The sequence below is a fragment of the Musa acuminata genome, chromosome BXJ3-9, assembly GCF_036884655.1.
Source record: "Musa acuminata AAA Group cultivar baxijiao chromosome BXJ3-9, Cavendish_Baxijiao_AAA, whole genome shotgun sequence".
Classification (NCBI taxonomy): domain Eukaryota; kingdom Viridiplantae; phylum Streptophyta; class Magnoliopsida; order Zingiberales; family Musaceae; genus Musa; species Musa acuminata.
The window spans coordinates 48,862,530-48,888,353 of record NC_088357.1 but is presented as its reverse complement, the minus strand read 5'-3'; the positions used below and the strand labels follow the sequence as shown (position 1 = coordinate 48,888,353).

Below are 25,824 nucleotides of genomic sequence, written 5' to 3'. Positions count from 1 at the left end.
TCTAGGACCCTTTCTCCACCAAAGCATGCTCCTGTCTAATGTTTCTCATCATCCAATGTCATCATCTGCATCTCGTTCCTTCGTAATTGACAGACATGTTTTTATAACCTCATGACACTACCCCTACGTAAAAGATCACTCTTGCAATTCACAAGAAAGTTTCCATTATTTTCTTCTTCTTCGACAATCAAACTAGGATCGTCGGAGACCTAAGATCACTCATGTAAAATAAAAGAATACTTGGTAAAAGGATGCTTAATTTATTCAGATGATGAGATGGGAGCAGTCAAGAAAAGAATTAAACATCCTTTAACCAAGTTTTTTTTTTAATTTCTTCATCCCTTTCTATCCTCAATTCACTTGAGCACTAGCATTTGAAGATCGTCCCACATCATGATGGATCTGATAGTATATACCAAATTACCAAAAGCTATCCTAGTGCTTATGCTTGCATTAATGTGTTTTTACTTATCTTGAATAAATCAAGAGTAAAACTAGGAGCAGTGTTTTTAATTTCATACCATACCACTCGGTACGGGCGGTACGTACCGGTCCGCTAGCAAATTGGTACACGGACCGCCCACTACCTAGCGGTATCAGGTTTTTGGCCCCGTCGAGCGATACAGGGCTGTACCAAGCAATAACGATCGAAATTTCAACCGTGACTAATCTGTACCGAGCAATACATGTCAATTTCATAACATGACCAACAACACTGTAAATATGAACAAAAAAATTACAATAAAAGCAAAACCCTAGCTCGAGCTGGAAATGAAATCAAAAGTCGAGCCGTTTATTCAAGAGAAACAACGACAAGAACGATTTCAAGCACAATCAAGGGATCAGAGAACTATTTATGTTTCAGAATAAGGCGACGGACCTCGAGAGCAAGGAAGGGAGGGAGGCGAGGCGAGGGTAGAGGGGTGATCCCCAAACGAAGAGTGCAACAACAAGGGTTTCACTGGTGTGCATCGTCGAGGTTTCGAGAAGGCGGCAGGTGCAGCAAAGTGGGGAGGGTCGACCCAACAATTACTTATGGACAAAAAATACGAACCAAACCACATGGACTCATCAAACCGTGCATGTCGATAAGTGGTCATGTTACAAAATATATTTGCGGTATGCCCTAGCGTACCGCTCCGTATGCTAGTACCATACCATATCAAACAAAGCTCGATACACCGATTCGGTACAAGATTAAAAACCTTGACTAGGAGAACACACTTTAATATGGTGCTCACTTAGATAAACAACAAAGAAGTTGACCAAGAATATAATGTCTTTCAACCAGGGTTTTGAATATTGGTCTATATCATCGTATCGAGCTCTACTCAATACGATACATACCAGTATATACACCGGCGCTAGGGCGTACAGATGGTACACCCTAATACCTTCACCTACCATGCCAAGGCATACTGATCAGTATGCCTCGGTAACGGTCGAAATCCGAGGCGATACCGATCGATACACCTCAGTACCGATCAAAACACTAGTACTGCCCGGTAGATGACGGTCCGTGTACCAGTATCCTCTCGGACCGGTACGTACCTCCCGTACCGGGCGGTACACATCGAAATTGAGAACCCTGCTTTCAACAATCCCACATCTACAAAGATGAACTAAAACACAGAAAAGGGAAGGACAATTATTTAAAATAAATGGTCAAATTCACACAAGTAACTAAGATTCGTGTGGCTTACTAACAACTACTTATTTCTCATAGTATCAACTAATGTGATGGAATACAATTAAGCCACTCAACCATGATAAAGTGCTTAGCTAGATTACTGATGAGAAATGGAATATACCGAAAACAATGTTGACAAAACACATTCTTAAGAACATTCTATTATGTTGTTGTCACAATCACCCAAAAAATGCTTTCTTTGTTAAGCTATCTTCTCAAGCATCTTGGAAGACTTTTGAAATGCAGATTACTCAATTTAAAATTCAATCTTGCTCCATTTGCATCTCACTTAGAATGCTTTCTTTAGGTTTATCTATTATATAACCATAAATGTTGCAAACCATGTGCTTCACAAGTTAATGTCAGAAGTGTACCAGTTGCATGACCTTCAAAATGGCAAAAATGTTAACAATACCAAACTGTTGGTGCAAGTCTGCACACTAAATGGCACAAACACGTCACATCAAGGACTAAGTTTTGACCACCATCAACTAGTTCAACGCAATTTCTAGTTGATCATATCATTCCCAATGGTATTCAACCAGTTATAGAAACACAATCGCATGAACCTAATCAACCGACTAGGCAAAATTCTGATGCTAAATCCAATGGCTTGCCATACCCTATCTACTGAAGCTTACCAAGAACAAACCCAAGCCCTAAACCACATTTCAAGGCCCATTTTAGTCGAATTCAATACAAGTTTCCAGCCAAAAAAGAAATTTAAGCTATTTCTAAGGATTTTGACTGAAATGTTGATCAGCAAGCAGATTTGACCAGAAACTAGTATGTAGATGGTAGACATTGTAAACCTTGACTTGGAGATTGATGGACTATGATAGTCTATGAACACTATGCCATAACAGGTTCCATGCCACAGTAAGTACATACCAACACAGTCTGGCCCAGGCATAGAGTGTCAATAGGCACATACCTTCTTGGCATATTTCAAACATATAGTTTATGTTGGAAAATAGATATCATCAATTTATACTAGGTCTCAAACTTGAGCCTGACTCAAGCCCTACCTGAGTGCAAGTTATCAATTTAAGAAGTTCAGGTTGGACATTTCTCGAGATGGGTTTGTCATTGATTGATAAAGTCCAATCCATTGGCTTAGGATTCATCTGAGGTGTTGGGCAACTCTACCTGATGCCAACTTAATATACATCATATACAGTTTAATTAGAATAATATGACAATAAAATATCACACAATCATTCCATCACATTCATTCTTAACAAATCCCAAACCCAATTAAAACCTAGTGCCACATCATTGTGCGCAAACAACTTATTTCCACTTCCCTCTGCTTGCCACGCCCAAATGCCGCTAGTGATGCCATGCTTCTGCAGCAATCCATTTATACCTGCCAGATCAAACCACTTGGCTACCCAACCACCTTCAATGAACACAGCATCAAAATTGCTTCCACTCTTGTCTTGGAAGGTTCTGCTCTAGAACATTTTACATTTTATTTTTTTGGTTCTTTTTTCTGTGCAGCCCTGACTATGAAGTAATCAATTTGTGAAAAATTTATTTCTTTAAATCGATTGTTTGTTTAAAGAATCTATTCTGTTTTAAAAACTTAAGTCTAGTTTTTAAGTTGTCTATAACATGGCAGAACCAATGACAAACTCAACCCAACCTTGGTCAGGATCAGGGTCATGACTCCAGCTTAGAGATCAAGTTAGTTCAATTGTTGCCTGAGCATATAAATTCTCAGGTTGAACTTGGGTTTACTCGTAACCAACCAGCCCACGTGAGTTGTAGCTCTAGCTTACAAAAGGACAGGTTTTATCAAGAAAAATAACTTAGAAATGAACCATGTGCTTTGGTCAAAAAAACTCGTCAACATCCCTAATGAGCTATATGTTTGTTGACAGGGAGTTAAAACCAGCTGCAGCCAGAAGTTAGAGCTCAAAAACATTTTCATTATTTTGGACCAACATGAAATTCATCTTTGATATGTAAGCATCTCTATAATTTCTTTTTAAATTCTACTGTAAAGAGATCAGGGGTTCTGAAGAAAGAAAGAGGTCTCACAAACATAAAGTAGGTACTCAGCAAAGAAGTTTGAGATAATGCATAGAGAAAGTTAAGATTGGTCATCCAAATGATGTAACACTGCAACCCAAACTGTAATTTTTTGTGATGACATGATGTCTTGTAAACCACTTATCTAGTACCAATTACTTGCCACTTTGCATTTGACCATGCATGGATTTTTATGCCAAATAATCCCATTAAATAATAAATAAAACCAACAGGCTCAAGCTAAGTCTGAAGCAAAGCATTTTGTACTAATTGCACTGCAGCAACTAATGGCACACAAGAAATTACATGGAAGGTGCCCACAAAAATCCAGTCTTACTGGAAAACTCATTTATTAACTCTCCAGATGTGTCTAGACAATTGAACATCAGGCACTTAATTCGAGCAAACCATGCTGCTATTATATCAAAAGTTTTGGCAACAGTAACATAATGTTATGATATAGATTATAATGATCTTACAGAAAACAAATTCTCCCAATGCTAATTGTTTTTCGTGTATATATTTGGGTTCTTAATTTCGATGTGTACCACCCGGTATAGGCAGTACGTACTGGTCCGAGAGGATACCAGTAAGCGGACTGCCCTCTATCGGGCGGTACTAATATTTTGACTAGTGCTAAGGCGGACTGATCGGTACCGAGGCATACCGACTGGTACCGCCCCAGCTTTCGATTGTTACAGAGGTGTACCACTCAATACGCCCTGGCGTGGTAAGTAAAGGTATTTTTAAGGTTTTAAGATGTACCATCAATACGCCCTAGCGTATCGATGGTACATAGCAGTACGTACCATACCGAGCTGAGCTTGGTACGTCGGTACAGACCGATATTCAAAACCCTAGTATATATTATAACAAATTATAAACAGATAATTTTTCTCTTTTCAAACGTGTCCAGTCTATTGATCATCAGCAAACTTCAATGATCCATGACATAGTTCGACACTAAGTTCCAGCAAGCCATACTGCAATCACAATTGTTTCAAAATTTTGGCCACAGTCCAACATAACATATCCCATAAAAATTTATCAATCTCAGAAAAATAGTAACTCCCTGGGTTGATGATTAACCATACATAAAAGATTTTAAACAGCACCATGATTTTATAGCATCCCTTCTCAGATCGCTTAAGGGCATCTGCATAAGAATCTTTCCGATACCTTAACGCTCTTTGTTGTATATATGTTACACTACTCCGATAATGCATGACCCTTAAATGCTGTCTGGCTTTGTTCCTAAAAGCACCAATTTTGCCATCCTAACAAACTTCAGCTTACTAGTGGTTACAGTAATGCCAAAGGACAGACAATGAGAGCACATCTTGACATCATGTCCAAAAACCAAAACCAAAACCAAAACCATAACCATATTACATGGCACATGTCCACATATTTCATGCTTTCATCATGTCCATTAAGCAATATTGTGGACATCATTACATTGTAACAGTATCTCCTCAGAGTATTGTTTGTTCCACTTAACCCATGTTTAAATAAAATTAGATTGCTTATAATGAACTACATTTTAATCAAAAGATTAAATGGATGATACAACATGAGCAGCAATCAAAGACAAAAAGTGACGAAAGCTACCATTTAAAGGCATAATAGTACTAGCTTCTAGAGCTCCCAATGCTGGACGGGAGCCAATCTCAAGACCTACTGAATCGCATACATATCATATATAAGCAAGTTGTACCATAAGGGAGTCAGGGCGAGCATATAAGAAGCTACTTGCCTGCCAGATTACTGAAGTGAAGGTTTCTCTGAACTTCAGATATTTGATCCCTGAATAAGCGATAAAAGAATTAATAGCCTATAGCATAACTTGACATCGACAGAAGTCCAGATTAATGATATAAAAGTAAATTACCATACAAATGAACATCCAGTTGCCTCTTGAAAACTCAATGCCAAATCCGTAGCCAATTTTGAATCTCTCCACGAGATTATGGTGTCTACATCAAGTTTAAAAGTTCAAAGTCATGTTAGCCACCAATTAAGGTGTACACTGGGAAAATTTTGCAAGCTCAAATAAATATGAAAAAGGCATTCTACCTTCTTGCCTTCTGTAGATTTCACTTGCTGAGATGCGATGCACAATCAAGTTTTCGTTTTCTTCTTCTTCAACAATCAAACTAAGATCCTCGGAGCCCTGAGATCACTCGTGCAATAGAATTAATGTAAGATATTAATACACGGGATGATGAACCCAAAAAAGATTACCTATATCACAAACATTCAATGGAAGCAGCAAAAAGGACAATGCATACTACAGAAAGCAGCAACAATGAGAAGGCATAGGTCTCAACTATTTACAGGATACCATGGTAAAACCATGATGTTATATATGGAACACACTTTAAACAATGATTTTTACTGTTATTTACAGTAGATAATGGTTTTGGTTACTTCTTTATTTTTGTTAAAACCAATAATATGAGGTCATATGGCCAATAAAACATGAAACAATGATTATATTATACCATGGTTCGTCTTACCGGTCTTTACCAGTGTACCAATCAATTATCGATACGGTATGTACCAAACTATACCGAGCCATACCGAGTATACCGACATATGATACATGAAGGCGTATTGACGTACCGCCTATACCGATTCCCTGTTGGACCGGTATGTACCACCCATACCGAGCGGTATGCCGCGGTACAACGAACCTTGGATTATACAATAATGAAACAGATAGGATCAGCCATGAACCACATTGTTCCAAAAACAAACTACAGTTAGGAAGAGCTTAATTGACATGCGCATGGATATCACTTGTCCATTGTCACCTTATGAAAACAGCAAATATTTTTCAGTCAATACAAAAATATTTAGCACAATTATAAGTCTGGAATCAAAGTACAAAGGACAAGGCATGCAGCATATGGTTATAATTGCAGTTACAACAAAATCCATTTCCCACTCAACTCTGTACTTTCCCAGAAATCAGATCCATAAACCAATTCAAGTTTATTCCAGAACCTCTAAAACACGTGACATCTGCTCAATAAAACTAGTAACAAGATCCTAGTAACTACTGGAGATACAAAACTATCACATACACAACATATTACAAATGCAAACACTAATGAAGAAATTATCAATCAACATATTATATAAGAACTTCTGTTTACACACTGGTAACAGCGATACCCACTTAATCTAAATAATTATTATGCCAATCCAATTTTCTTCAACGTGGGGGCCGAGCGATTAATACAAGGGACCAAGCATTGATACAAGCATAATTTCCCACTTACTTTCCATGCACATGTTTACATTCTTCAATTACTAATCATGAAAGCTCCAAATAATGGACTAGTATTTGAATCTATCAAGCAAAATCTTAATTTCTGGATACATCTGACAAAGCCAATTTCTCGCTTCTGAATCGATGCAGTGAATGACTTTTATTTTCTAACTACGAGTACAAACGCTATGCTCTCTTTTTTTAATCTATCTGTCACCCCATCAATAAAGTAGATTCCCACTTCTCATCGTCAAAGATCATTGCAGCAAGAAATAAAAACCACAAAGAAGATTCGCATACCATGATATTTAGATAAAAGATATTATAAAGGTAAATAAACAAACCAGAAATAAAGGATACATTGAAAAAAGCACATTACAACAATGTCAAGGGAAAAAAGTAGGAAAAGGTAGGGTTAAACCTCTGGATAATCAATTCTAACATGCCCAGTTCCCTGATCATCCCATTTGCCCTCATCAATCAAGCGGTATACCTTAACAAGCTGCAATTTTTTTAGACCATCAGATAACTGTACTTAATTCCTTACATCTGCAATATAAGCACACAGACTAGCTTCGGGATAAATAAAGGGGCAGAATGAAGCCATGATATCAAATATACATATTTTCAGATATTGCAAAATAAGACACCAGATTTTTAAGCTCAACTAACAGAATGATGGTACAAAAATATAGTATGCTTTAAGATGAGGTTATGAGGCGAAAGATAATGGAAAGGAGTAAAATATAGTGTTGATGCACAATTTCATTCAACAAAATATAGCACATTCCCACATCTAAAAGACAAACTGTATAATAAGTACATTTAGCATCAAAAATTCTGGCACACTTATAATTTCTGATTTATTGAAGTCCTTGAAGACATAAGAACATTTTAATATAGTTAAGCTCACAATCCGACTCGAAAATCAATAACAGCAAGGGACAACACAAGTGACAACCAGTTAGAAGCTTAAAGCAAGACATCACTTGTCCTATTATATTTTTTGCAATTTGATATAACTCAACAATGGGTTTTCTCTATATGAAGGCACAATATGAAACACTGGCATCAAATAGCATCTCAATGAGAGCTATTATATCTTTTCAACCAAAATATATTTAGCCTCACATCTCATCAATACAGAGGCCAGGGACCATCAACCAATAGTTTGAGGCATTGCCTAAATTGACTACTGAGTATTAATAGCATGAGCATACATCTTAGAACCTTAAGGAAAAGGAGAATCCATGGATGCTCATGGTGCACATTTAGAACATAAAAGAATTTAGCATTTAATACCAGTGCTTTATCTTCCAGGACTAGTGTCTCAACTAAACAATGATTGTCAAGTTGTTAGCATCATAACAATACAAAAGACAACCAGTGATGCCAATGAATAACCTGTAGAAACACAATTTTGTTTGGTTACATCCTATATTTCTGATCATCTTTTTTTTAACAAACAGGCATGACTACCTTAGGTCCTATCAATTCAATCCTTAATCTATGGTTCTAACAATCAGCCGATATAGATCCAAACTGAAGTCTATTAGGGTGCTCAGATATCACTAAATGAGAAAGTCATAAAATAATAGATCAGGACAACTCGCTGAATTTTGTCTATTTGTGACACACATAAACCCTTAAATTACTTTTTTAAGGCAGGAAAACTCTCAAAAGTTAACAGATTTCCCAGCATAAATTGTTCCAGGTTCTTCTTTGCTGCATTAAAAGAAACAATTAGGATAATTAAGTTCAGAAAAAGGAGGGCATATGCTGAAAAGTTGTCAAAGCATGAAGTGAATAAAGAGAATGCACTTCAGCTCAAGATAGTAGTACCAAATATTATCGGACGCTAAGCCTCAGTATATATCTCACCCTTGCACTTGAAGATAAAATATGAATGGTCTGGATAAGAACAAATTACTCTTATAAGCTTCAAAAACTAACAGCATCAAACACATGCCTGATGTGGCATGGCTCTCATGAAACCTCCTGGTGCATTTTGTTGCAAAGTAAAGCCTAGTATGTAGTATTGACATCGCCAAACCACTTATGCAGGTGCTACTCTTGCATGAAGGTTGATGATTTGGAAATGGCTAATGGACATCTTAAAAATTTATGTTTCGTGATTTTGAAAAACAAAAAGAGTTTGATGGCATCCTATATTGTCACAAGTTCATCTGTCTTAAGCAAAATATAAAATGATTGCAGCTTTCCTGCAATTCAGGATGCAAAGAAAAGAAAAGGAAATAAATGGCTTCTGTACTCATTATTTTGCCTGAAGAAGAAATAAATTGATTTGTTTCTCTCTCTTTGTCTTCTCTCCTCTTGTACCAGCTTCTCTGCAAACAAAGAGATCAAGAGAGTGCATATTTGATAAATAAGATGTGTTCCATTGTCACACTCCACGCTCGAATATGTTTCCTTCTTGATGGTTCATTTCTTCCACTAAAGAAGATTTGCCCACAAGTAGCACAGTTGGATGTTTTGCTGGATGTAATTTGCGTGGCTAACAATATCATTATTATTTCAGGTTCTTCCAACGCGAGCTTTGGGATAATAGTGCCAAGCAGTAGTCCACGTCCCATACACATTAGCTAGTAGACCACTCTGTTTCTCCAAGGTGAACATCACATTTCACCACGAGCTAATAAAAGTCTTGGCATGTCAATTTTTCTTAACTCCAAGGACACATCAAAAATCATAAGGTACATTCAACAGGATATAAAGCAAGAAATCACAAGCAACACACACATAAAAACACAACGGTACAGTGGAAGATTGGAATAACCAAGAGGGTCAACTAAGCTGCCAAGAAACTAGTAATCAAGGAAATTTTTCACGGAAATCAAGAGTATTAAGTACGAACAACTAAAAGCTCGACAGACTGAAAAAACATTGACCGCAAAAATCACCCAGAGTAGTGCCAAGTAAGCCGCTCGTCAAGAACGTGCCAATAACAAGTACGAGTCTAGGGCACAAAGATTTTTTACACGAAAATCAAGCAGCATGGATCGAATTTTTTTCGGAGCCCCAGAAACGAACTTACCAGGGAATTCAAAGAACTAGAGGGTTTGCCCTGGGCGCCCATCGCCGATTCGTGACTACCGCAGCTTCTCTTGGAATCCGAACCGGGGGGAGGGGTGGGGGGAGGGATGGAGGAATTCGGGCTAGGGTTTCTTAGGGATCCGGAAGGAAGAGACGAGGGGAAGAGGAGGGTCTAGATCGAGAGGTAGGAAACCCTTACCGCCATCAACGTCGCGGGTAAAGAAGCCCTTCTTCGTCTCTCCTTTCTCCGCCCGCGACTGTTGCGTGCACGAGCCGAGCCAAAGGGTCTCGATTTATAACAACAATTTGACGGTGCGATCGTGTTTATTACTTTACTCTTCGGTTAACACAGCTACTGACCGGGTCGTGCAAGACAAGGACTCTTCTCGCGAAACTCTCAAGATCAAAATCATCATATAATTAAATTAGGTGCTCTTTTACATGTCCATCCTCGCAGAGATGCGACCTAGCATATCTACCCCTCCTCCTACAAAAGAAATAGCTATTTATCGGCTCGAGCGAAATTAGAAGGCGTTGCTCAAAAGAAAACAACAGTCTATGCTTTTGACCATCGACATCACCAAGACTATTGATTCTTCCTGTTTCCACCACAGCGAGCTCCTGAGCTGCTGATTGCACGAAACGTGGCAAATTATGGTTCCGTAGGCGAGTAATTGTCAAGAAAAAGAATATATATATATATATATATATCAAAGACTATCATCTCGTGTCCGCGTGTGTACGAGAATCGAAGAATCCAAATCGATCCCCCGAGTAGCGAGGGCGCCTTTTCGACTCCAACGCTGTCCAGCTTACAATTGTCATTCCCTCGCCAGATTGTCCGTAGAAGAGACAATATAGATTAAGAATTGAACACTGAGCATGGAAACGAACCTCTGTACGTCATCCAAGTCGATGCATCAGTCCATGCAAGTCTGCCTGTATGGGAATGTGGTCAGCCAACACGATATAATAATAAAAATGAGAAATTTCATGTCACGTGTTTAACGAAAAGTACGGCCACAGCAAAGCAACCACTAACCGTTGGCACTCGTACAATGCCTTTTTGTCCGTGATGGGGGCGCTATCCTATCCTGATCCGCAGCACTCGTGCGATGCACGGACAATCCCAGCGCTCCCGCAGGCAAGATACATACTTGCTGATGAAGAGCCCCCACTTGCAAGAGCATGTTGAACTACTCGTGCTAGCCAAATTGGTCTTCGCGCGCGCGTGTGCGTGTTCCAAGTTGAACACCCCATTCTCCACATCGATCGGGGATAACTCATCCGAAAAAACCTATAAGAATGTCATTTTCGAACATCTCTTCAGTTATGCCAATTGTGTTGGCATATAGTTGTTTATGCAAGCCTGAATTTTCTATGAATTTGGTGGTATCCTGGTAGCATTTTCACTTTCACATGCTACCAATTATTGCTCTATCATCTCTACTTCTCGAAACTGAGCTAACTTCTGGACAACGGCAAATGGGTGTTAAAAAGTAGTAGATCTGCTGGTGACACTTACTTATCAGTGATGTTTTGGATCTTTCTAAGCTGGAGGATGGGAGCCTTGAGTTAGAGATTGTCGTTTTGTCCACTGAAATTAGTATGCGTAAGCCTTTTTTTTTCTGTTTTTTTTCTTGTTATTTTCCAATGGACCTCTTCTGGATTTGTGTCTTGTCTCTACTGGTACATGGATCGTATCTTGCCTTGTTGATTTTTCTTTTTTTCTTTTTTTTTTAGATTAGCTTTTCAATAACAATTCCCACTTGCATCATCAGGTTCGTAAGCCTCATGGAAGGACAGATGTGGCTTGAAAGTGAAGGCATAGGGAAAGGTTGCACTGCCACATTTATGGTGAAACTTGGAATCTGTGATCAGAACAAGAATCCCAAACCATTCTGGCCCAGTAAGAGCCAACTTCCATGATGTGAAAGGGGCAGTTAGTTCCCTCTTAAGATGCGTTACCAAACAAGTGTCTGATCTCTATGAATTCGTCTTCTTACCTGGACCATCCATTGGTTCGAATGCATTGATCGGTGAAACAAATTTTGTGATGGTTCAAGTCGATGCATCATCTTCCATCCATCCACTGCGTCGATTGCCCTATATATCTATCTGTGACTATGGTTGACGTGTGGAGTGAGGTGGTGTAAATCTGCCACACCAAGTTGTGTACACTATACAACGACCTGTTTCTAAGCAGCTTTACTTACCTGGTTGGGGTTTGTGATCTTTGCTGAGATACTAAGCTAAACAGTGGATTCCAAATAATGCTGGTTGTTTCGCTTTAACTTTTCTGAATCATCGCTATGATGCCAAGGCAGCGATCAGCAATCCCAATGGGGTATCAAGTCGACCGCAGAACTCACTGGTTGATGGCAGGTGGGGGATATAATAGTGCTCTGTTGGTCGGTCATCCGTCCCTTTAGCCACGGCGCCGGTGCTCAGAGTGTTGGAAGACCACTACATCATGCTCCGCCATTACTAAGCTTCGAAAGTCGTTATTTTTGGTGGATCATCGTCCGAATGGACCGAGGCATTAGCGGAAATGGGACATTCTTTCTTTCCCTCGCTTCTGGGCGACAAAAGCGGCCAACCTTCCCCTGCAATGACGTTGACCGTTGGCCTCTCCCCAACTCTCCCACCAGACGGGGAAATTTATGCGTGCGAGAAGCAGCAGCAGAACCGCAACAAGAAGACGAAGAAGACAAAGACAACGAACAGGAGACAGACTCTCGTTTCTTTGCGATGGCACACGAGGAACAACCAAAGCAGATCGACCACAAGGTACCGGCTGCCCCGTCTTTGTTCCTTTCATTTAAATATTATCGGCCTAGAGGAAGAGACGGAACCCATCGGTCGAGAGAGAAGAAGGAAAAAAGTAGACGAAAACCCACCACATCCTCTCTTCTCCTGCAACGTTTCTTTCCAAAAATGGGGATCTTTCTTCTGTTTTCATCGGCAAGATTGCTAGTAGAGATGTTTGGTTGCAGTTGCGAGACTCAGCGGAGTCTGGCATGGGGCGGGAATGCGAGGAATGGGTGGCAGTGGTCCGCCGGCGCAGCGGCAAGTGTCTGTCCTCGGGTAACCTTCGTGGATTGTCTACGCTCGAAGCTCTCCCGCCCGAGTTTCCAGTCTCGACTTCATCCCCTGGCTGCAGGTACACGGACAAGGTTTAATATGGCGGCATTTACCCTTTATTTTCAGCATTTGCAATCTCTTAGCTTTGCAGCTCATTTCTTCCTCACTCTTTGCTCGGGGAATGTTCAGATTAGTGACTTACAATGTATCGTCGCTTGACAAAAAGCTTTGATTTAAAGAATATGTTAGCCAGAAGGTGTTTCTTCTCAGTATCAGAGCCCATAGAAAATAAATTGCTTGCAACTTGAGGTGCTTCCTGCTTGGAATGTAGAGTATGGAAACCATTGTTTACCGAGAAAGGGACTTTTTTTTTTTTCTCTTCTTCAGCTGATTTGGTTTTATCATTTGATGCCACAAATTCATGCCAATTTTGCATCTCAAGCGTTCCTAATCTTTTCCGATAAAACTGCAAAAGGTTAAACCCGATTCCTAAGGTAATAACCCTTTACAACAATGGTGAATGCGTGATGGAAAATTAATGCTTTTAAATTGGTCACTCATTTGCCAGGATGTAATTCTATTATTAATTCAAAAAATATGGAATCTTTTGTATATTCTTTCCTCCTACAGGGCAGAAGTATCAGATTCAGACAAACCTAACAATTCTGCAACAAGATCGCAGCCTCCAGGCCTTGTGCCAGAAATTAGTTTGCGGGATCAGCTTGGAAATGCTGCTACTTTAGATGTTGGAGCAAGTGACATCTCCTGGGATACTCTATACTCCCTACACCACACAAAACACACAAGCAGTAACGAATATTCTGAAGATGAACTGAACAAAGCTTTGGAGGTTTGTTGTTGCAAGATCCTTGCACATTATTAGGAATTGATTACCTCTGTTCCTTTGATAAATTCTTCAAGATTGACTATTTTGATTTTGAAGTTAAAGGACTTTGTGCTATTTTTTGTTTTATATATTCAGTTTTTCTGAGGATGATCTAGTTTCCTTCTTGGGCTTGGACATCGATAAAGATTCATTTTAACTAGTGAAACCACTACCCGGCATTCCCATCACCAGTGATGCAAATACTATGTTTTGCCATCTCTATTGTTCCTTTGATGAGAAACAAACGTATATAGGTCAATGGCTGGTTTTCATGACACTTCACTGAGAACAATTGACAGGGCATCACTAGAGGGGAAAACCTTTGCAACAGTTCCTTTTACAGAAGCTATTTTGATTTTTAGATCATATACTAGAAATGATGTCCCCGAGACATTTGATTTTCTAGAGTTGGTGATGTCAAAACACACATAAGTGGTTTAAGAAAATTTGAACTGAAGAGTTGTAAGTTGATAATGCAAGCAAAAAGACTTGTTAGCATAAGCTTTTTCTACTGAGCTGAGTTCTAATAATGGTTGCTGTCTGTGTTTACCTAGACACTATTTTCGTTCTTTGATCTTGAGTGTCGCACGCAAGATTCGTAGTTCAATGTGTCTAACTTGTACTTTGAAATCTTATTGAAGGAGCAGTTTCTGAGAAAATTTATTGAGATGATTGTTTGTTATTTTAAATATGCCAACTTGCCACTACCTGTCCTTCTTATTAAAATTTTATTTATTTATTTTTTGCTGGTGATCTTTTTGCTTTTAATCATTGGCTGGTGATACAGGTGACAGTAAATTCTGGAGGTGTAGTCTTCTTTGCTCTGTTTAACACATGGAACGACGATGATCTTTCACCAAAACACACTGCTGCAGTCATTAAAATTGCACCCTCAAGAATGGCAACACAATCAGAACGCCTGGGTTATGAATTTGCAAAGTTGCTTGGAGTCAGGACGCCTCAAGTGTGCACCTTTTTCCTGTTGATTATCCCATCGTGATTACTCAGTTATATTACAATTTTGCTTGTTCTAATACTCTGATTCTTCAGGCGAGAGTGATCCATAACTCTAGCACAGAATGGCAAATGATCAAGGATGCTGCAGAAAAAGCACGTGATATGGCAGTTGCTAGTGGAGATGAAGTGGGTGAGGTTACATGCTCAGAGTTGTTAGAAGCACTTGAGTTGAGTCGGTGCCTTTTCCTTATGAAGTAGGCCAACTAACTCATCTCTTACTTATTAATATAGAACCACATCTTATCAAATTCTTCTTCAAATTTCTGCTTGTGGTAGTTATGTTCATGGCTCACCTCTGGCGGAAAATCCAAATGCATTTGATTCAAGAGAAGCTGCTGAAAATACTGCTGAAGCACTTGGCAGGGTCTTCGTCTTGGACCTTATACTTCGTAATGAGGATAGACTTCCCTGTCCTCAACTTGGGTGGCGTGGGAATCAAGCTAACCTCTTGTTTTCGAATAAAATGACCTCTTCAAACATGGATGCACTTGATGAAGCTTATGATTCTGCCATTAGAAGATACAAACCGCGGATAGTGAAAAGTTTTAGAAAAGAGGAGAAAGGGAGACGAGCAATCTCTGTGAATGGCAGACTAGATTCTTATGGTCCTCAGATTACAGCTGAGGGCTCTGATGGTTGCATCACATTCACTACCAGATCCACATTTAATCAAGGATCAGAATGTGGAAAAAGTTCAGATTTTTGTATTGTGGCTATTGACTCAGGGGTTCCTCGCAGACCTCCTGCAGGAAAACGGGCAAGAGATCAAGAAAGTTACCCTAAGGTGGTTGAGCTTATAATCAATAACTTGGAGTTCTCTTCTAATCTACTCTACGAAGTGTCTTTTGGAAAGCTGGGAATTCCTGGACCTGAGCACACTGATGCACCAGGTGATTCTTGTTCTTGTTTGTCTGAATCTGATATGGTAACTATCGTTCATGCATTCAGAGCAGGATTTCGTAGTGCTCTTAGGGACCTGCAAGGTTTCCATATATTTCTTCTGACATTGTACCAGAAACTAGAGGGTATCTTACGGATGTTTCTGTCCATTATAAGTAAAAGTTTTAGTGAGTCAGACAAGGATGATTCTGGGGCTTCTGAGTCACCATTACAATATGCCTGGTGCAACTTCAACTCCCAATTCCCGGCATGCAAGGAACGTGGTGTACATGAGACACATGCAGATTCTAGTGATTCCGAATCTCGGAGATGTTTGCACAAATCTTTAGGGTCTCGAGAAAGCCTTGACATATCTCCTGGTTCTCGAGAGAACTGGAATTGTAGGTACTTCAAAGGAAGTGGAGAAACTCCTCGCCTGCGGTTGACAATGAAGCTTCGTGACTTTAACAAGTTGACTAAGGTTAGAAGTGCTTTTGCGCTTGCTATATGATACTTAAGTCAATAATATCTTGAGCATGAAACTATGGTTGAAGGGCATTTGAGTTAGGCTGGTTGATATCTATAGGGGAGTGGAGACTCTTAACTTATCTTAAAAGGATATCCTCCTAAAATGCTATATCGACTTGCTTGTGTAATCAGGATAGAGCCAAGATGATAGAATCTAAATAAACTACCAAGAAAACTAAGTTCATATTGATCTAAAGTTCCATTAGATGAATGTACATTTTTCATGTTCATTGATAAATTAAATGCTATGGTCCTTTTGTTACACTACATAATACAAGGATTTAACAATCTTTGTCCAAACATGTGTGAATATATTTGGTATAGAATCCAAATTTAAACTACAATTTATAATGTATATACATATATATTAAAATTCTAATTAGAATCATGCCAAAGGACAATAACTGTTAACAATTATTAGCATTGTAACTCATTTGAGAATGGCCTATATAAGATCAAATTAAATTAAATTTGGCGTTAAAGATAGATCTTAGGAGAAAGAAGCTTAAATTTGGTAGCAATGTGAATGTTGTGAAATATATGAAAGGGGTGAAGTCAGCTATTAGTAAGACCAAGGGTAGGTTTACTGCCAATTAAGAAGGCTTTGAAAGTTTTTCTGGAGCCAGACCTCTGGTAGTTCCCATTGATCGGTCCATGGCTTTTCTATAAGGAATATCTTTGTAATTCATTGACAAGGTTCTCTTTGCATAAAACATTTTCCTCCTCTTTAAATCATCCAGTTTGATATACACTGTTTGTCTCTCTAGTACCTGACGAAGCCTATGTCATTAGAAAGGATCTTAATGATAAAACATATAGAGTACTGGACATGCTAAGAAAATATACTTGTTATGGAACACCCTGTTTCAACTTATGAAATTTTATGTATTGGAACTTTCTTGCAAGTAAGAAGTAGTATAAACTATGTCATTGGCTACTGCTTTGTTGTTTGACTCTTGAATTACCAGCATTTTGCTGCTGCCTGCAGTTTTAATTAACATACCGCCTGCCATAGGTAGATGCTGAGTTGAGCAAGGAATTGGAACAGTGGAATGAAATGCTTAGAACAGATGTGGTGAAACTGTGTGAAGAGAACAATTTTATTACAGGCTTTTTTGAGGGGAATGATAACAACATCGCTGTTGATGCTTATGAATTGAAGGTAATGTGCTTCTATGTCCATTCCAATTGACAAAATCTAAGACTGCTAGTCCTTTTCCAGGTCCGACTCGAGCACATTCTTGAGAGAATATCACTTATCTCTGATGCAGCCAGTACAGAACGGCCCTCTCCTATTACAGATTATCTCTATATTGGTGGAGCACTGGCTGCAAAATCTATGTACACCCTTCAGCACCTGGGTATCACTCATATATTGTGCTTGTGTGCAAATGAAATCGGGCAATCAGATTCTCAAAATCCTTACCTCTTTGAGTATCAAAACTTCTCCGTAAGCAGCATTTTCTTTCTTTGTCCAATGGAACAGTATACTACTGGGATTTTTTCTATCAAGTCTGTGGTTTTTCTGCTTTAAGGTGTCTGCTTAGATTTGCCACGGTACATACCTGCTACTCCACTACTATGCAAAAATAATGACATCATCTATCCTATTAAGATGGGTCACTTATTTTCCTTATCTCAGAAAGTTAGACCTGCTATTTATCAGGATGATTAGTACACGGGAACAATGAAGTACTACTACACAAGTACTATTTTTGCCACCTAAGATTCAGAATGCATAAATGCATAAATCTTCTGGATTTATAAATGCTCCAGTGAATTTTCCATACCATAGGTATTATGCATCAGATGTGTTTCATGATTAGTCTAGCTTCTAAGTGAACCAGTGGATCCATGACCACCACATTTGGTTTCTAGACAAATTGAGTTTTCTTTTGCCTGCCAAGTTAAATAACGGCAAGGAACTGCATGAGCAATGTCAATATCTAATTGGATATATGGTATTGGCCTCAATTCAGTCACCAATTTATTATCAAAAGCTTTTCATATTATCGTCAGAGAGTCTTGCACTAGATATTCACACAGTTAATGATGAGGATATAAAGATGAATAACCTTTGTATATGAACAAATACTAGAAGATCATAATACGTAGCGGAATAAAATGGAAACACAATCAAACAGAACACCAAGATATACGTGGAAAACCCCTTCAATGTGAAGGGTAAAAACCACGGGGCAAACTAGAGATAATTCACTATGAGAATAATGAATGTACAAATCTCAATCTCTTGCCCAAAACCCTAGCAACAACCACAAGAGAATAACTGGGATATAAGGATCATGTCACTGCCCACAATATCTAAAACCTCCCCAAGTAATCACAGCAAGAGTTTACTGTAGATTTGATCTAACATGAGATGAGAACACTGCTAGATGATTGTGAACAGTCTCTCTGCGTTGTCCTTGTCTTCTTCCCTTTCTTTCTCTTCCTTTTCTGCCTTGTTCTCCTTCTTCTCTTTGGAATCTCGTGGCCCCCAAGATCTGCCTCGTTGCTGCCTTTTTATAGCTTTAATCTGTATCTAAAACGCAGCCACCACACCCCCCTAATCTTAATTAGGGTTAGGTTAAGAGTGGGTGTGGGCTGTGGGCTGATAAAGCCCACATGGGCTGAATATGGGTCATCAGCCCAACAACCTCCCCCTTCAGCCCATAAGGGAGGTTGTCTCATGACTCCTCAATGTGAAGCCATACCGACCAACTGTCGGCATATCTCCTGTCTTTCTTTTGGTAAGGTCTTCGTCAACATGTCTGCTCCGTTGTCATCTGTATGAATTTTCTGAAGCTGCAACTACTTCTCTTCAAATACATTTCGAATCCAGTGGTATCTAACATCTATATGCTTTGACTTGCAATGAAACATTGGGTTTTTATACAAATGGATGGCACTCTGGCTATCACAATGCACCACATAATTTTTCTGTTTTAGCCCCAATTCTTGTAAGAATTCTTTCATCCATAACATTTCTTTGCATATCTCTGTAGCAGTAATATATTCTGCTTCTGTGGTGGAGAGAGCAATACACCTTTGTAACCTGGATTGTCATGACACAGGTCCCCCTGCAAAAGTAAGTACATAACCTGAAGTAGACTTCCTCGTATCTATATCTCTTGCCATATCTGCATCTGTGTAACCTGTTAACACAGGTGGTCCACCTCCAAAGCTTAAACAAACCTTAGAGCTCCCTCTGAGATTTCTAAAAATCCACTTCACTGTTGCCCAGTGGTCTTTGCTTGGATTTGCAAGAAATCTGCTAGTAACACCCACTGCATATGCGATGTCCGGCCTCGTACATACCATTGCATACATTAAACTTCCAACTGCTGAAGCATAAGGAATCTTTTGCATTTTCTCCTTCTCCTCATCACTTGACGGACTCTGTTCTGAGCACAACTTGAAGTGACCTGCAAGAGGAGAACCAACTGGCTTAGCATTGTTCATACTGAATCTTTCCAATACCTTCTCGATGTATTTCTCCTGTGACAACCAAATCTTCTTGCTTTTCCTGTCACGAGAAATCTACATGCCTAGAATTTGCTTTGCTGGCCCCATGTCCTTCATTGCAAAAGACTCACTCAGTTCCTTCTTCAACCTGTCAATTTTAGACATATCTTTCCCAAGAATAAGCATGTCATCAACATAAAGTAAGAGAATAATAAAATCCTCACCAAACCATTTGATGTACACACAATGATCTGAAGTCGTTCTTTTGTATCCATTTTCTGTCATAAATGAATCAAACTTTCTGTACCACTGTCTTGGAGCTTGCTTTAGCCCATACAAGCTCTTCTTCAACTTGCAGACAAAATTATCTTTACCTTTGACTTTGAAGCCTTCTGGTTGCTCCATATAAATTTCCTCCTCCAAATCACCATGAAGGAAAGCTGTCTTCACATCTAACTGCTCAACCTCCAAGTCCTGACTAGCAGCAATACCAAGAGCAACACGAATAGAAGACATTTTAACAACAGGAGAAAATATCTCTTCAAAGTCAATACCTTTCTTTTGACCAAAGCCTTTCACAACCAATCTAGCTTTGTACTTTGGTTGAGAACAATATTCTTGAGTCTTCAACCTAAAAACCCACTTGTTCTTCAAGGCCTTCATTCCATTTGGTAGCAACACCAAATCATAAGTGTGATTCTTCTGAAGAGCATCCATCTCTTCCTGCATAGCAACTAACCACTTCTCTTTCTGCTCACTCTCAACTACTTCCTGGTAACTCTCTGGTTCACCTGCATCAGTAAGCATCACATACTCATCTGTAGAGTATCTTCTGGAAGGTTGACGTTGTCTAGAAGATCTTCTCAACTGAGGTTCTGTTGGAACTTCCTCTCCTACTTCTTCTTGCTCAACATGTCCTGCAGGTAGATCAACATCAGGCTCTACACTATCTTCTTGCACATCTCCCCCATCACCATGATATACTGGAGGAATAACTGGGTTACAATCTGCTAATCCTTCTGCAGAAGTCTTAGCATGTGTCTTCTTCTTCAAATTTTCAAAGGTTTGATCCTCAAAGAAGACTACATCTCTGCTTCTGAATACCTTCTGCTTTTCTGGATCCCAAAGCCTGTAACCAAAATGATCATGTGAGTAACCAAGAAAAATACATTCTTTAGACTTACCGTCCAGCTTGGACCTCTCATTGTCTGGAATATGTGCAAATGCGCGACAACCAAATACTCTCAAATGCCTGTAGGAAACATCTTTCTCTGACCATACATAATCTGCAACATCACCATCTAGGGTTGTACATGGTGATAAGTTGATCACATCAACTGCAGTCCTCAAAGCCTCATCCCAAAACCTTTTGGGTAGATTGGCCTGTGAAAGCATACATCTGATCTTTTCCATGATGGTGCGGTTCATCCTCTCTGCAATTGCATTATGCTGAGGTGTACCAGGAACTATCATCTCATGTTGGATCCCATGTGACCTGCAATAGTCATTAAACAATCCTGTATACTCACCACCATTATCTGATCTTATGCATTTCAATTTCCTTTCTGTCTCCCTTTCAACCCTGGCATGAAACTCTTTGAAGACATTAATAACCTGATCTTTGGTCTTCAAAGCATAAGCCCAAACTTTCCTGGAAAAATTATCTATAAAAGTGACAAAATAAAGTGCACCACTTATACCAAGAACATCAACAGATCCACCAGGAGTTTTTGTCCTCAAAGGACCACATACATCTGTATAAACACGGTCTAAGGCATGTATTTTTCTAGACAAAGCAGCACTAGCAAATGAAACTCTATGTTGTTTACCAGCCAAACAATCAATACAAGGGTTCAGATGTATACCTCTGAGATCTGGTAATACCTCTCTCTTGGAAAGAGCTTGCAGCCCCTTCTCGCTCATGTGTCCCAATCGCCTATGCCACAACTCCATACTGAAGTCTTTCTCTGTAGCATTTAACTGTTCACCATAAGCTTTAGCCTGCAACCTGTACAAAGTATGACATTTCTTTCCACTAGCTATAACAAGAGAACCCTTACTGAGCTTCCATTGCCCTTTGTAAAATATGCTTTCATAGTCTTCATCATCTAATCTTCCAACTGAAATTAAATTCAGCTTCAAGTCAATCACATGCCTCACATCCTTAAGCACCAACTTGCAGGCAAGGTTGGTCTTTAAATGGATATCACCCATGCCAATGATGTCTGTTGTGTCATAGTTGCCCATCTTGACAACACCAAAGTTTCCAGACCTGTATGTAGCAAAAAACTCCCTTCGTGGTGTAGCATGATAAGAAGCACCCGTGTCAATCACCCACTCAAGATCCTGACACACACAAGAAAAAATATCATCAGAAGGAGACAAAATCAAATAATCACCACCCTGCACTGTAGCTGTAGTATTATCCATTGACTCTGTAGACTCCACTTCTTTTCCCTTTTTCTTGTTCTTCTTAGGTTGCTTACATTGATTCTTGTAATGTCCTTTCTCACCACAGTTATAGCAAACAATATCTTTTCTTGATCTTGACTTGCTCCTACCCATACGTGAACTGCTTCTAGACTTTGACCTTCCTCTATTCTCTGAGATAAGTGCCTGTGAATCATTCTGAGATGTTGTCGAACTCTTTCTTCTCAACTTCTCATTCAACAAACTGCTTGTTACTTGACTCATAGTGACAATACCATCTGGTGCAGAATTACTGAGGGAAACCACTAGTGTCTCCCAACTTTCTGGTAATGAACTGAGAAGTAACAATGCCTGCAACTCATCATCAAGAGACATTTTTATAGAGAACAACTGGTTAGCAATACTCTGCATTTCATTCAAATGCTCAGCAATAAAAGCACCCTCTCTATATTTTAGGTTCACAAGTTTTCTGATCAAAAAAATTTTGTTGCCAGCTGTTTTTCTTTCATAGAGACTTTCCAATTTTTTCCAAAGAGAATATGCAGAAATTTCAGTAGAAACATGGTGAAAGACACTATCATCAAGCCACTGTCTAATAAATCCAATTGTTTTTCGATCTAACCTCTTCCACTCATCATCTGTCATAGTTGTAGGTTTTGCACTATCCCCTTACAAAGGTTTATACAAATCTTTGCAATACAAGAGATCTTCCATTCTTGGTTTCCATATCATCCAATTATTTCCATTCAAACTAATCATATGAGAAATATTACTGGCCTCCATGTTCAAATACAAAAAAATTAAATCATCAAAATCCCGCTCTGATACCAGTTGATGGGGATATAAAGAGGAATAACCTTTGTATATGAACAAATACTAGAAGACCATAATACGTAGCGGAATAAAATGGAAACACAATCAAACAGAACACTAAGATATACGTGGAAAACCCCTTCAATGTGAAGGGTAAAAACCACGGGGCAAACTAGAGATAATCCACTATGAGAATAATGAATGTACAAATCTCAATCTCTTGCCCAAAATCCTAGCAACAACCACAAGAGAATAACTGTGATACAAGGATCACGTCACTGCCCACAATATCTAAAACCTCCCCAAGTAATCACAGCAAGAGTCTACTATAGATTTAATCTAACCTGAGATGAGAACACTGCTAGATGATTGTGAACAGTCTCTCTGCGTTGTCCTTGTCTTCTTCCCTTTCTTTCTCTTCCTTTTCTGCCTTGTTCTCCTTATTCTCTTTGGAATCTCGTGGCCCCCAAGATCTGCCTCGTTGCTGCCTTTTTATAGCTTTAATCTGTATCTAAAACGCAGCCACCACACCCCCTAATCTTAATTAGGGTTAGGTTAAGAGGGAGTGTGGGCTGTGGGCTGATAAACCCCACATAGGCTGAATATGGCCATCAGCCCAACAGTTAATTGTACAAGAGGTAAAAGAGAAACAAGGACAATAGAGGAAAAAGATATTCTTTGTGAAAGTTAAACTGATTTATCTGGTGAAATGTGTGTTTGTTTTTGTACCAATTTAGTCCAAAGGCTTCATGCTAGGTTAGAGTACATTAACGGATCATAATTCCCAAACTTAAGGATCAACCTCTAAAGGTGTCACCCTTTTCCTGTAACTTGAGAAGATTTTGAGTAAAAGATTCCAAGAGTTTACCTCCTGGAGATGTCGATGATTGTTAGTTTTTATAATTCTTTTGCAAAGATAACAATCTGCTGCTTGAAAATTCATAGAAAATTTCAATCCCCACCATGTTACATCCTTTTATTGCTCTCCCAAGTGAAAACTCATTCCTCTCTGTACTAAAGTCTTTACTGAAAGAGGCAAGGCTGTCCATGGTTTTTGTGGTGCAGATAAGTGATAGTGATGATGAAGATATCAGCAACCTCTTTGATGAGGCTTCTGATTTCATTGATTATGTTGAACACTCGGGAGGGAAAATATTGGTCCATTGTTTCGAAGGAAAAAGTCGGAGTGCGACTGTGGTACTTGCATATCTAATGCTGAGAAAGTAAAGATCTAATGTTTCAGTTGTACATGAATTAGATACATTCAATCGGTCAGTTTTGAGTGAATTCTTTCCTCCAGGGGCCTCACTCTATCAGAAGCGTGGAGTATGCTCAGGAAGGTGCATCGCCGAGCCCAGCCAAACGATGGCTTCGCTAAGACTCTTCTGGATCTTGACATGCAACTGCATGGGAAGGCATCAATGGAATGGCAGCAACGGAAGCCGATGATGAAGGTTTGCCCCATCTGTGGGAAGGATGCAGGTCTAAGCAGCAGTTCACTCAAACTCCATCTCCAGAAGTCTCACAGAAGGTTGTCTTCTGGCAGTGTGGACAGCGCCATGAGTTTGGAGATTCAAAAGGCTTTGGAGGTACTAAAGGTCAGCCGTTGCAGCAGTATCAGCTCAACTCATCAGCAGTCCCAATCGCTCATCGATGAATTGTCTCTTTGATGCCATTGTCTCATGCATGTCCGCGAGGTAATTCAGACTATTTCTTTGCTTCAGAGTTTGGCCTTACGCCGTGTGACAACAATAAGCTGCCTGTGAAAAAGATGATCGGGTGTGCAATAGATCAGCTGAGGCCAAAAGTTTGACGTACGTCTGAGACTTTCTGTTGTATGTTTCTGTGGATTGAAGTCCAGGTGTGCGTGCCAAACATGCTAGATTCTGGAATACTACATAGGTTACCACCAAAATAAGTTTATGCCGCAGAAGGCATCTGTTGCACCTTTGCCACTTCTTTTAGATAAGCAGTGCTCTCTTATGGCACTTGTTGAGAATAATGCTCGTTCTATTTATTGTTAGAGGTAATGGATACGAAGACTTTCAACCACTTTTATATTGGCAGTCAGTAGACTCGTGTGTGGTTTTATATGCATATTTTGGTTCCCAATGAATCATCACCGATGTCACACGTTACGTCCCAACCAATGTTAGAATCCAACGCTACACGTCATCAAAACCCCGTGATGCATACCAAGTCGGGTTCTGTACCGAGATGTTATGAGACATGACCATCCCAAGAGCTTGGGGCGATGCTGTCTGACGCCGCTCAAGCATCTCCAAAGATGCCAACTCATCAAAGAAGCCATCTCATCCCACAAAGGTCAACGGCTGCACCAAACTGAGGCGCAACTAATTCTCACACGATAATATAAAAACCTCTATCCGACACCCGGCCAGGGGGAGAAAAAAACTTGATATAAAAATACTCCACTGACTTGCTTGTTGGAGGGGCCAAAGTCGGGAAGCAATTGACGAAGGCCATTTTGCAGGAAGGCGACCACCCCCGAGCGGCGAGCGTCTGGACCCAAGAGATACCTTCCGTCGCACAAGGGAGAGAAGTGAGCCGACCTGAATCCCGACCAACGCCGACCAGTATTCCTCCCTAAGGGCGTGGCCATCTCATCATCCTACTCACTCCGCAAGAAGCTTCCGACATTGA

The 25,824-nt window shown here is 39.6% G+C and overlaps 2 protein-coding genes across 5 annotated transcripts in view; one reads left to right on the top strand and one right to left on the bottom strand.

Annotated features, from left to right (window-relative positions):
- Positions 1–10,345, bottom strand: part of LOC103999472 (uncharacterized) — a 41,537-nt gene extending 31,192 nt beyond the window's left edge. The window contains exons 1-6 of one of the 4 annotated variants that reach the window (XM_018818308.2): positions 10,060–10,345; positions 7,426–7,506; positions 5,804–5,900; positions 5,619–5,703; positions 5,484–5,533; positions 5,339–5,407 (exon numbers count right to left, since the gene is read on the bottom strand). In XM_018818308.2, the coding sequence (XP_018673853.2) occupies positions 5,339–5,407; positions 5,484–5,533; positions 5,619–5,703; positions 5,804–5,900; positions 7,426–7,506; positions 10,060–10,101 (424 nt within the window). In that variant the 5' untranslated portion in view covers positions 10,102–10,345. The remainder of the gene's footprint in view (positions 1–5,338; positions 5,408–5,483; positions 5,534–5,618; positions 5,704–5,803; positions 5,901–7,425; positions 7,507–10,059) is intronic. The other 3 variants (XM_018818307.2, XM_009421225.3, XM_009421226.3) reach the window with 3 other exon arrangements.
- Positions 10,346–12,224: 1,879 nt separating this feature from the next.
- On the top strand, positions 12,225–25,151 carry LOC135648623 (dual specificity protein phosphatase PHS1-like). The gene is made up of 10 exons (XM_065166472.1): positions 12,225–12,848; positions 13,055–13,221; positions 13,773–13,992; positions 14,816–14,992; positions 15,079–15,239; positions 15,322–16,405; positions 17,468–17,614; positions 17,675–17,902; positions 24,226–24,383; positions 24,461–25,151. The coding sequence occupies exons 1-10, from the start codon at positions 12,588–12,590 to the stop codon at positions 24,828–24,830; spliced, it is 2,973 nt and encodes a 990-aa protein (XP_065022544.1). The 5' UTR covers positions 12,225–12,587; the 3' UTR covers positions 24,831–25,151.
- The last annotated feature ends 673 nt before the right edge of the window (positions 25,152–25,824 follow it).

Bases quoted from the DNA above. Each gene is read 5' to 3' on its own strand.
- LOC135648623 (XM_065166472.1), top strand. From the start codon at position 12,588: ATGGACCGAGGCATTAGCGGAAATGGGACATTCTTTCTTTCCCTCGCT. The intron at 14,993-15,078 runs GTGTGCACCTTT...CTGATTCTTCAG, and splicing joins TTGGAGTCAGGACGCCTCAA to GCGAGAGTGATCCATAACTC. The intron at 16,406-17,467 runs GTTAGAAGTGCT...CGCCTGCCATAG, and splicing joins ACTTTAACAAGTTGACTAAG to GTAGATGCTGAGTTGAGCAA.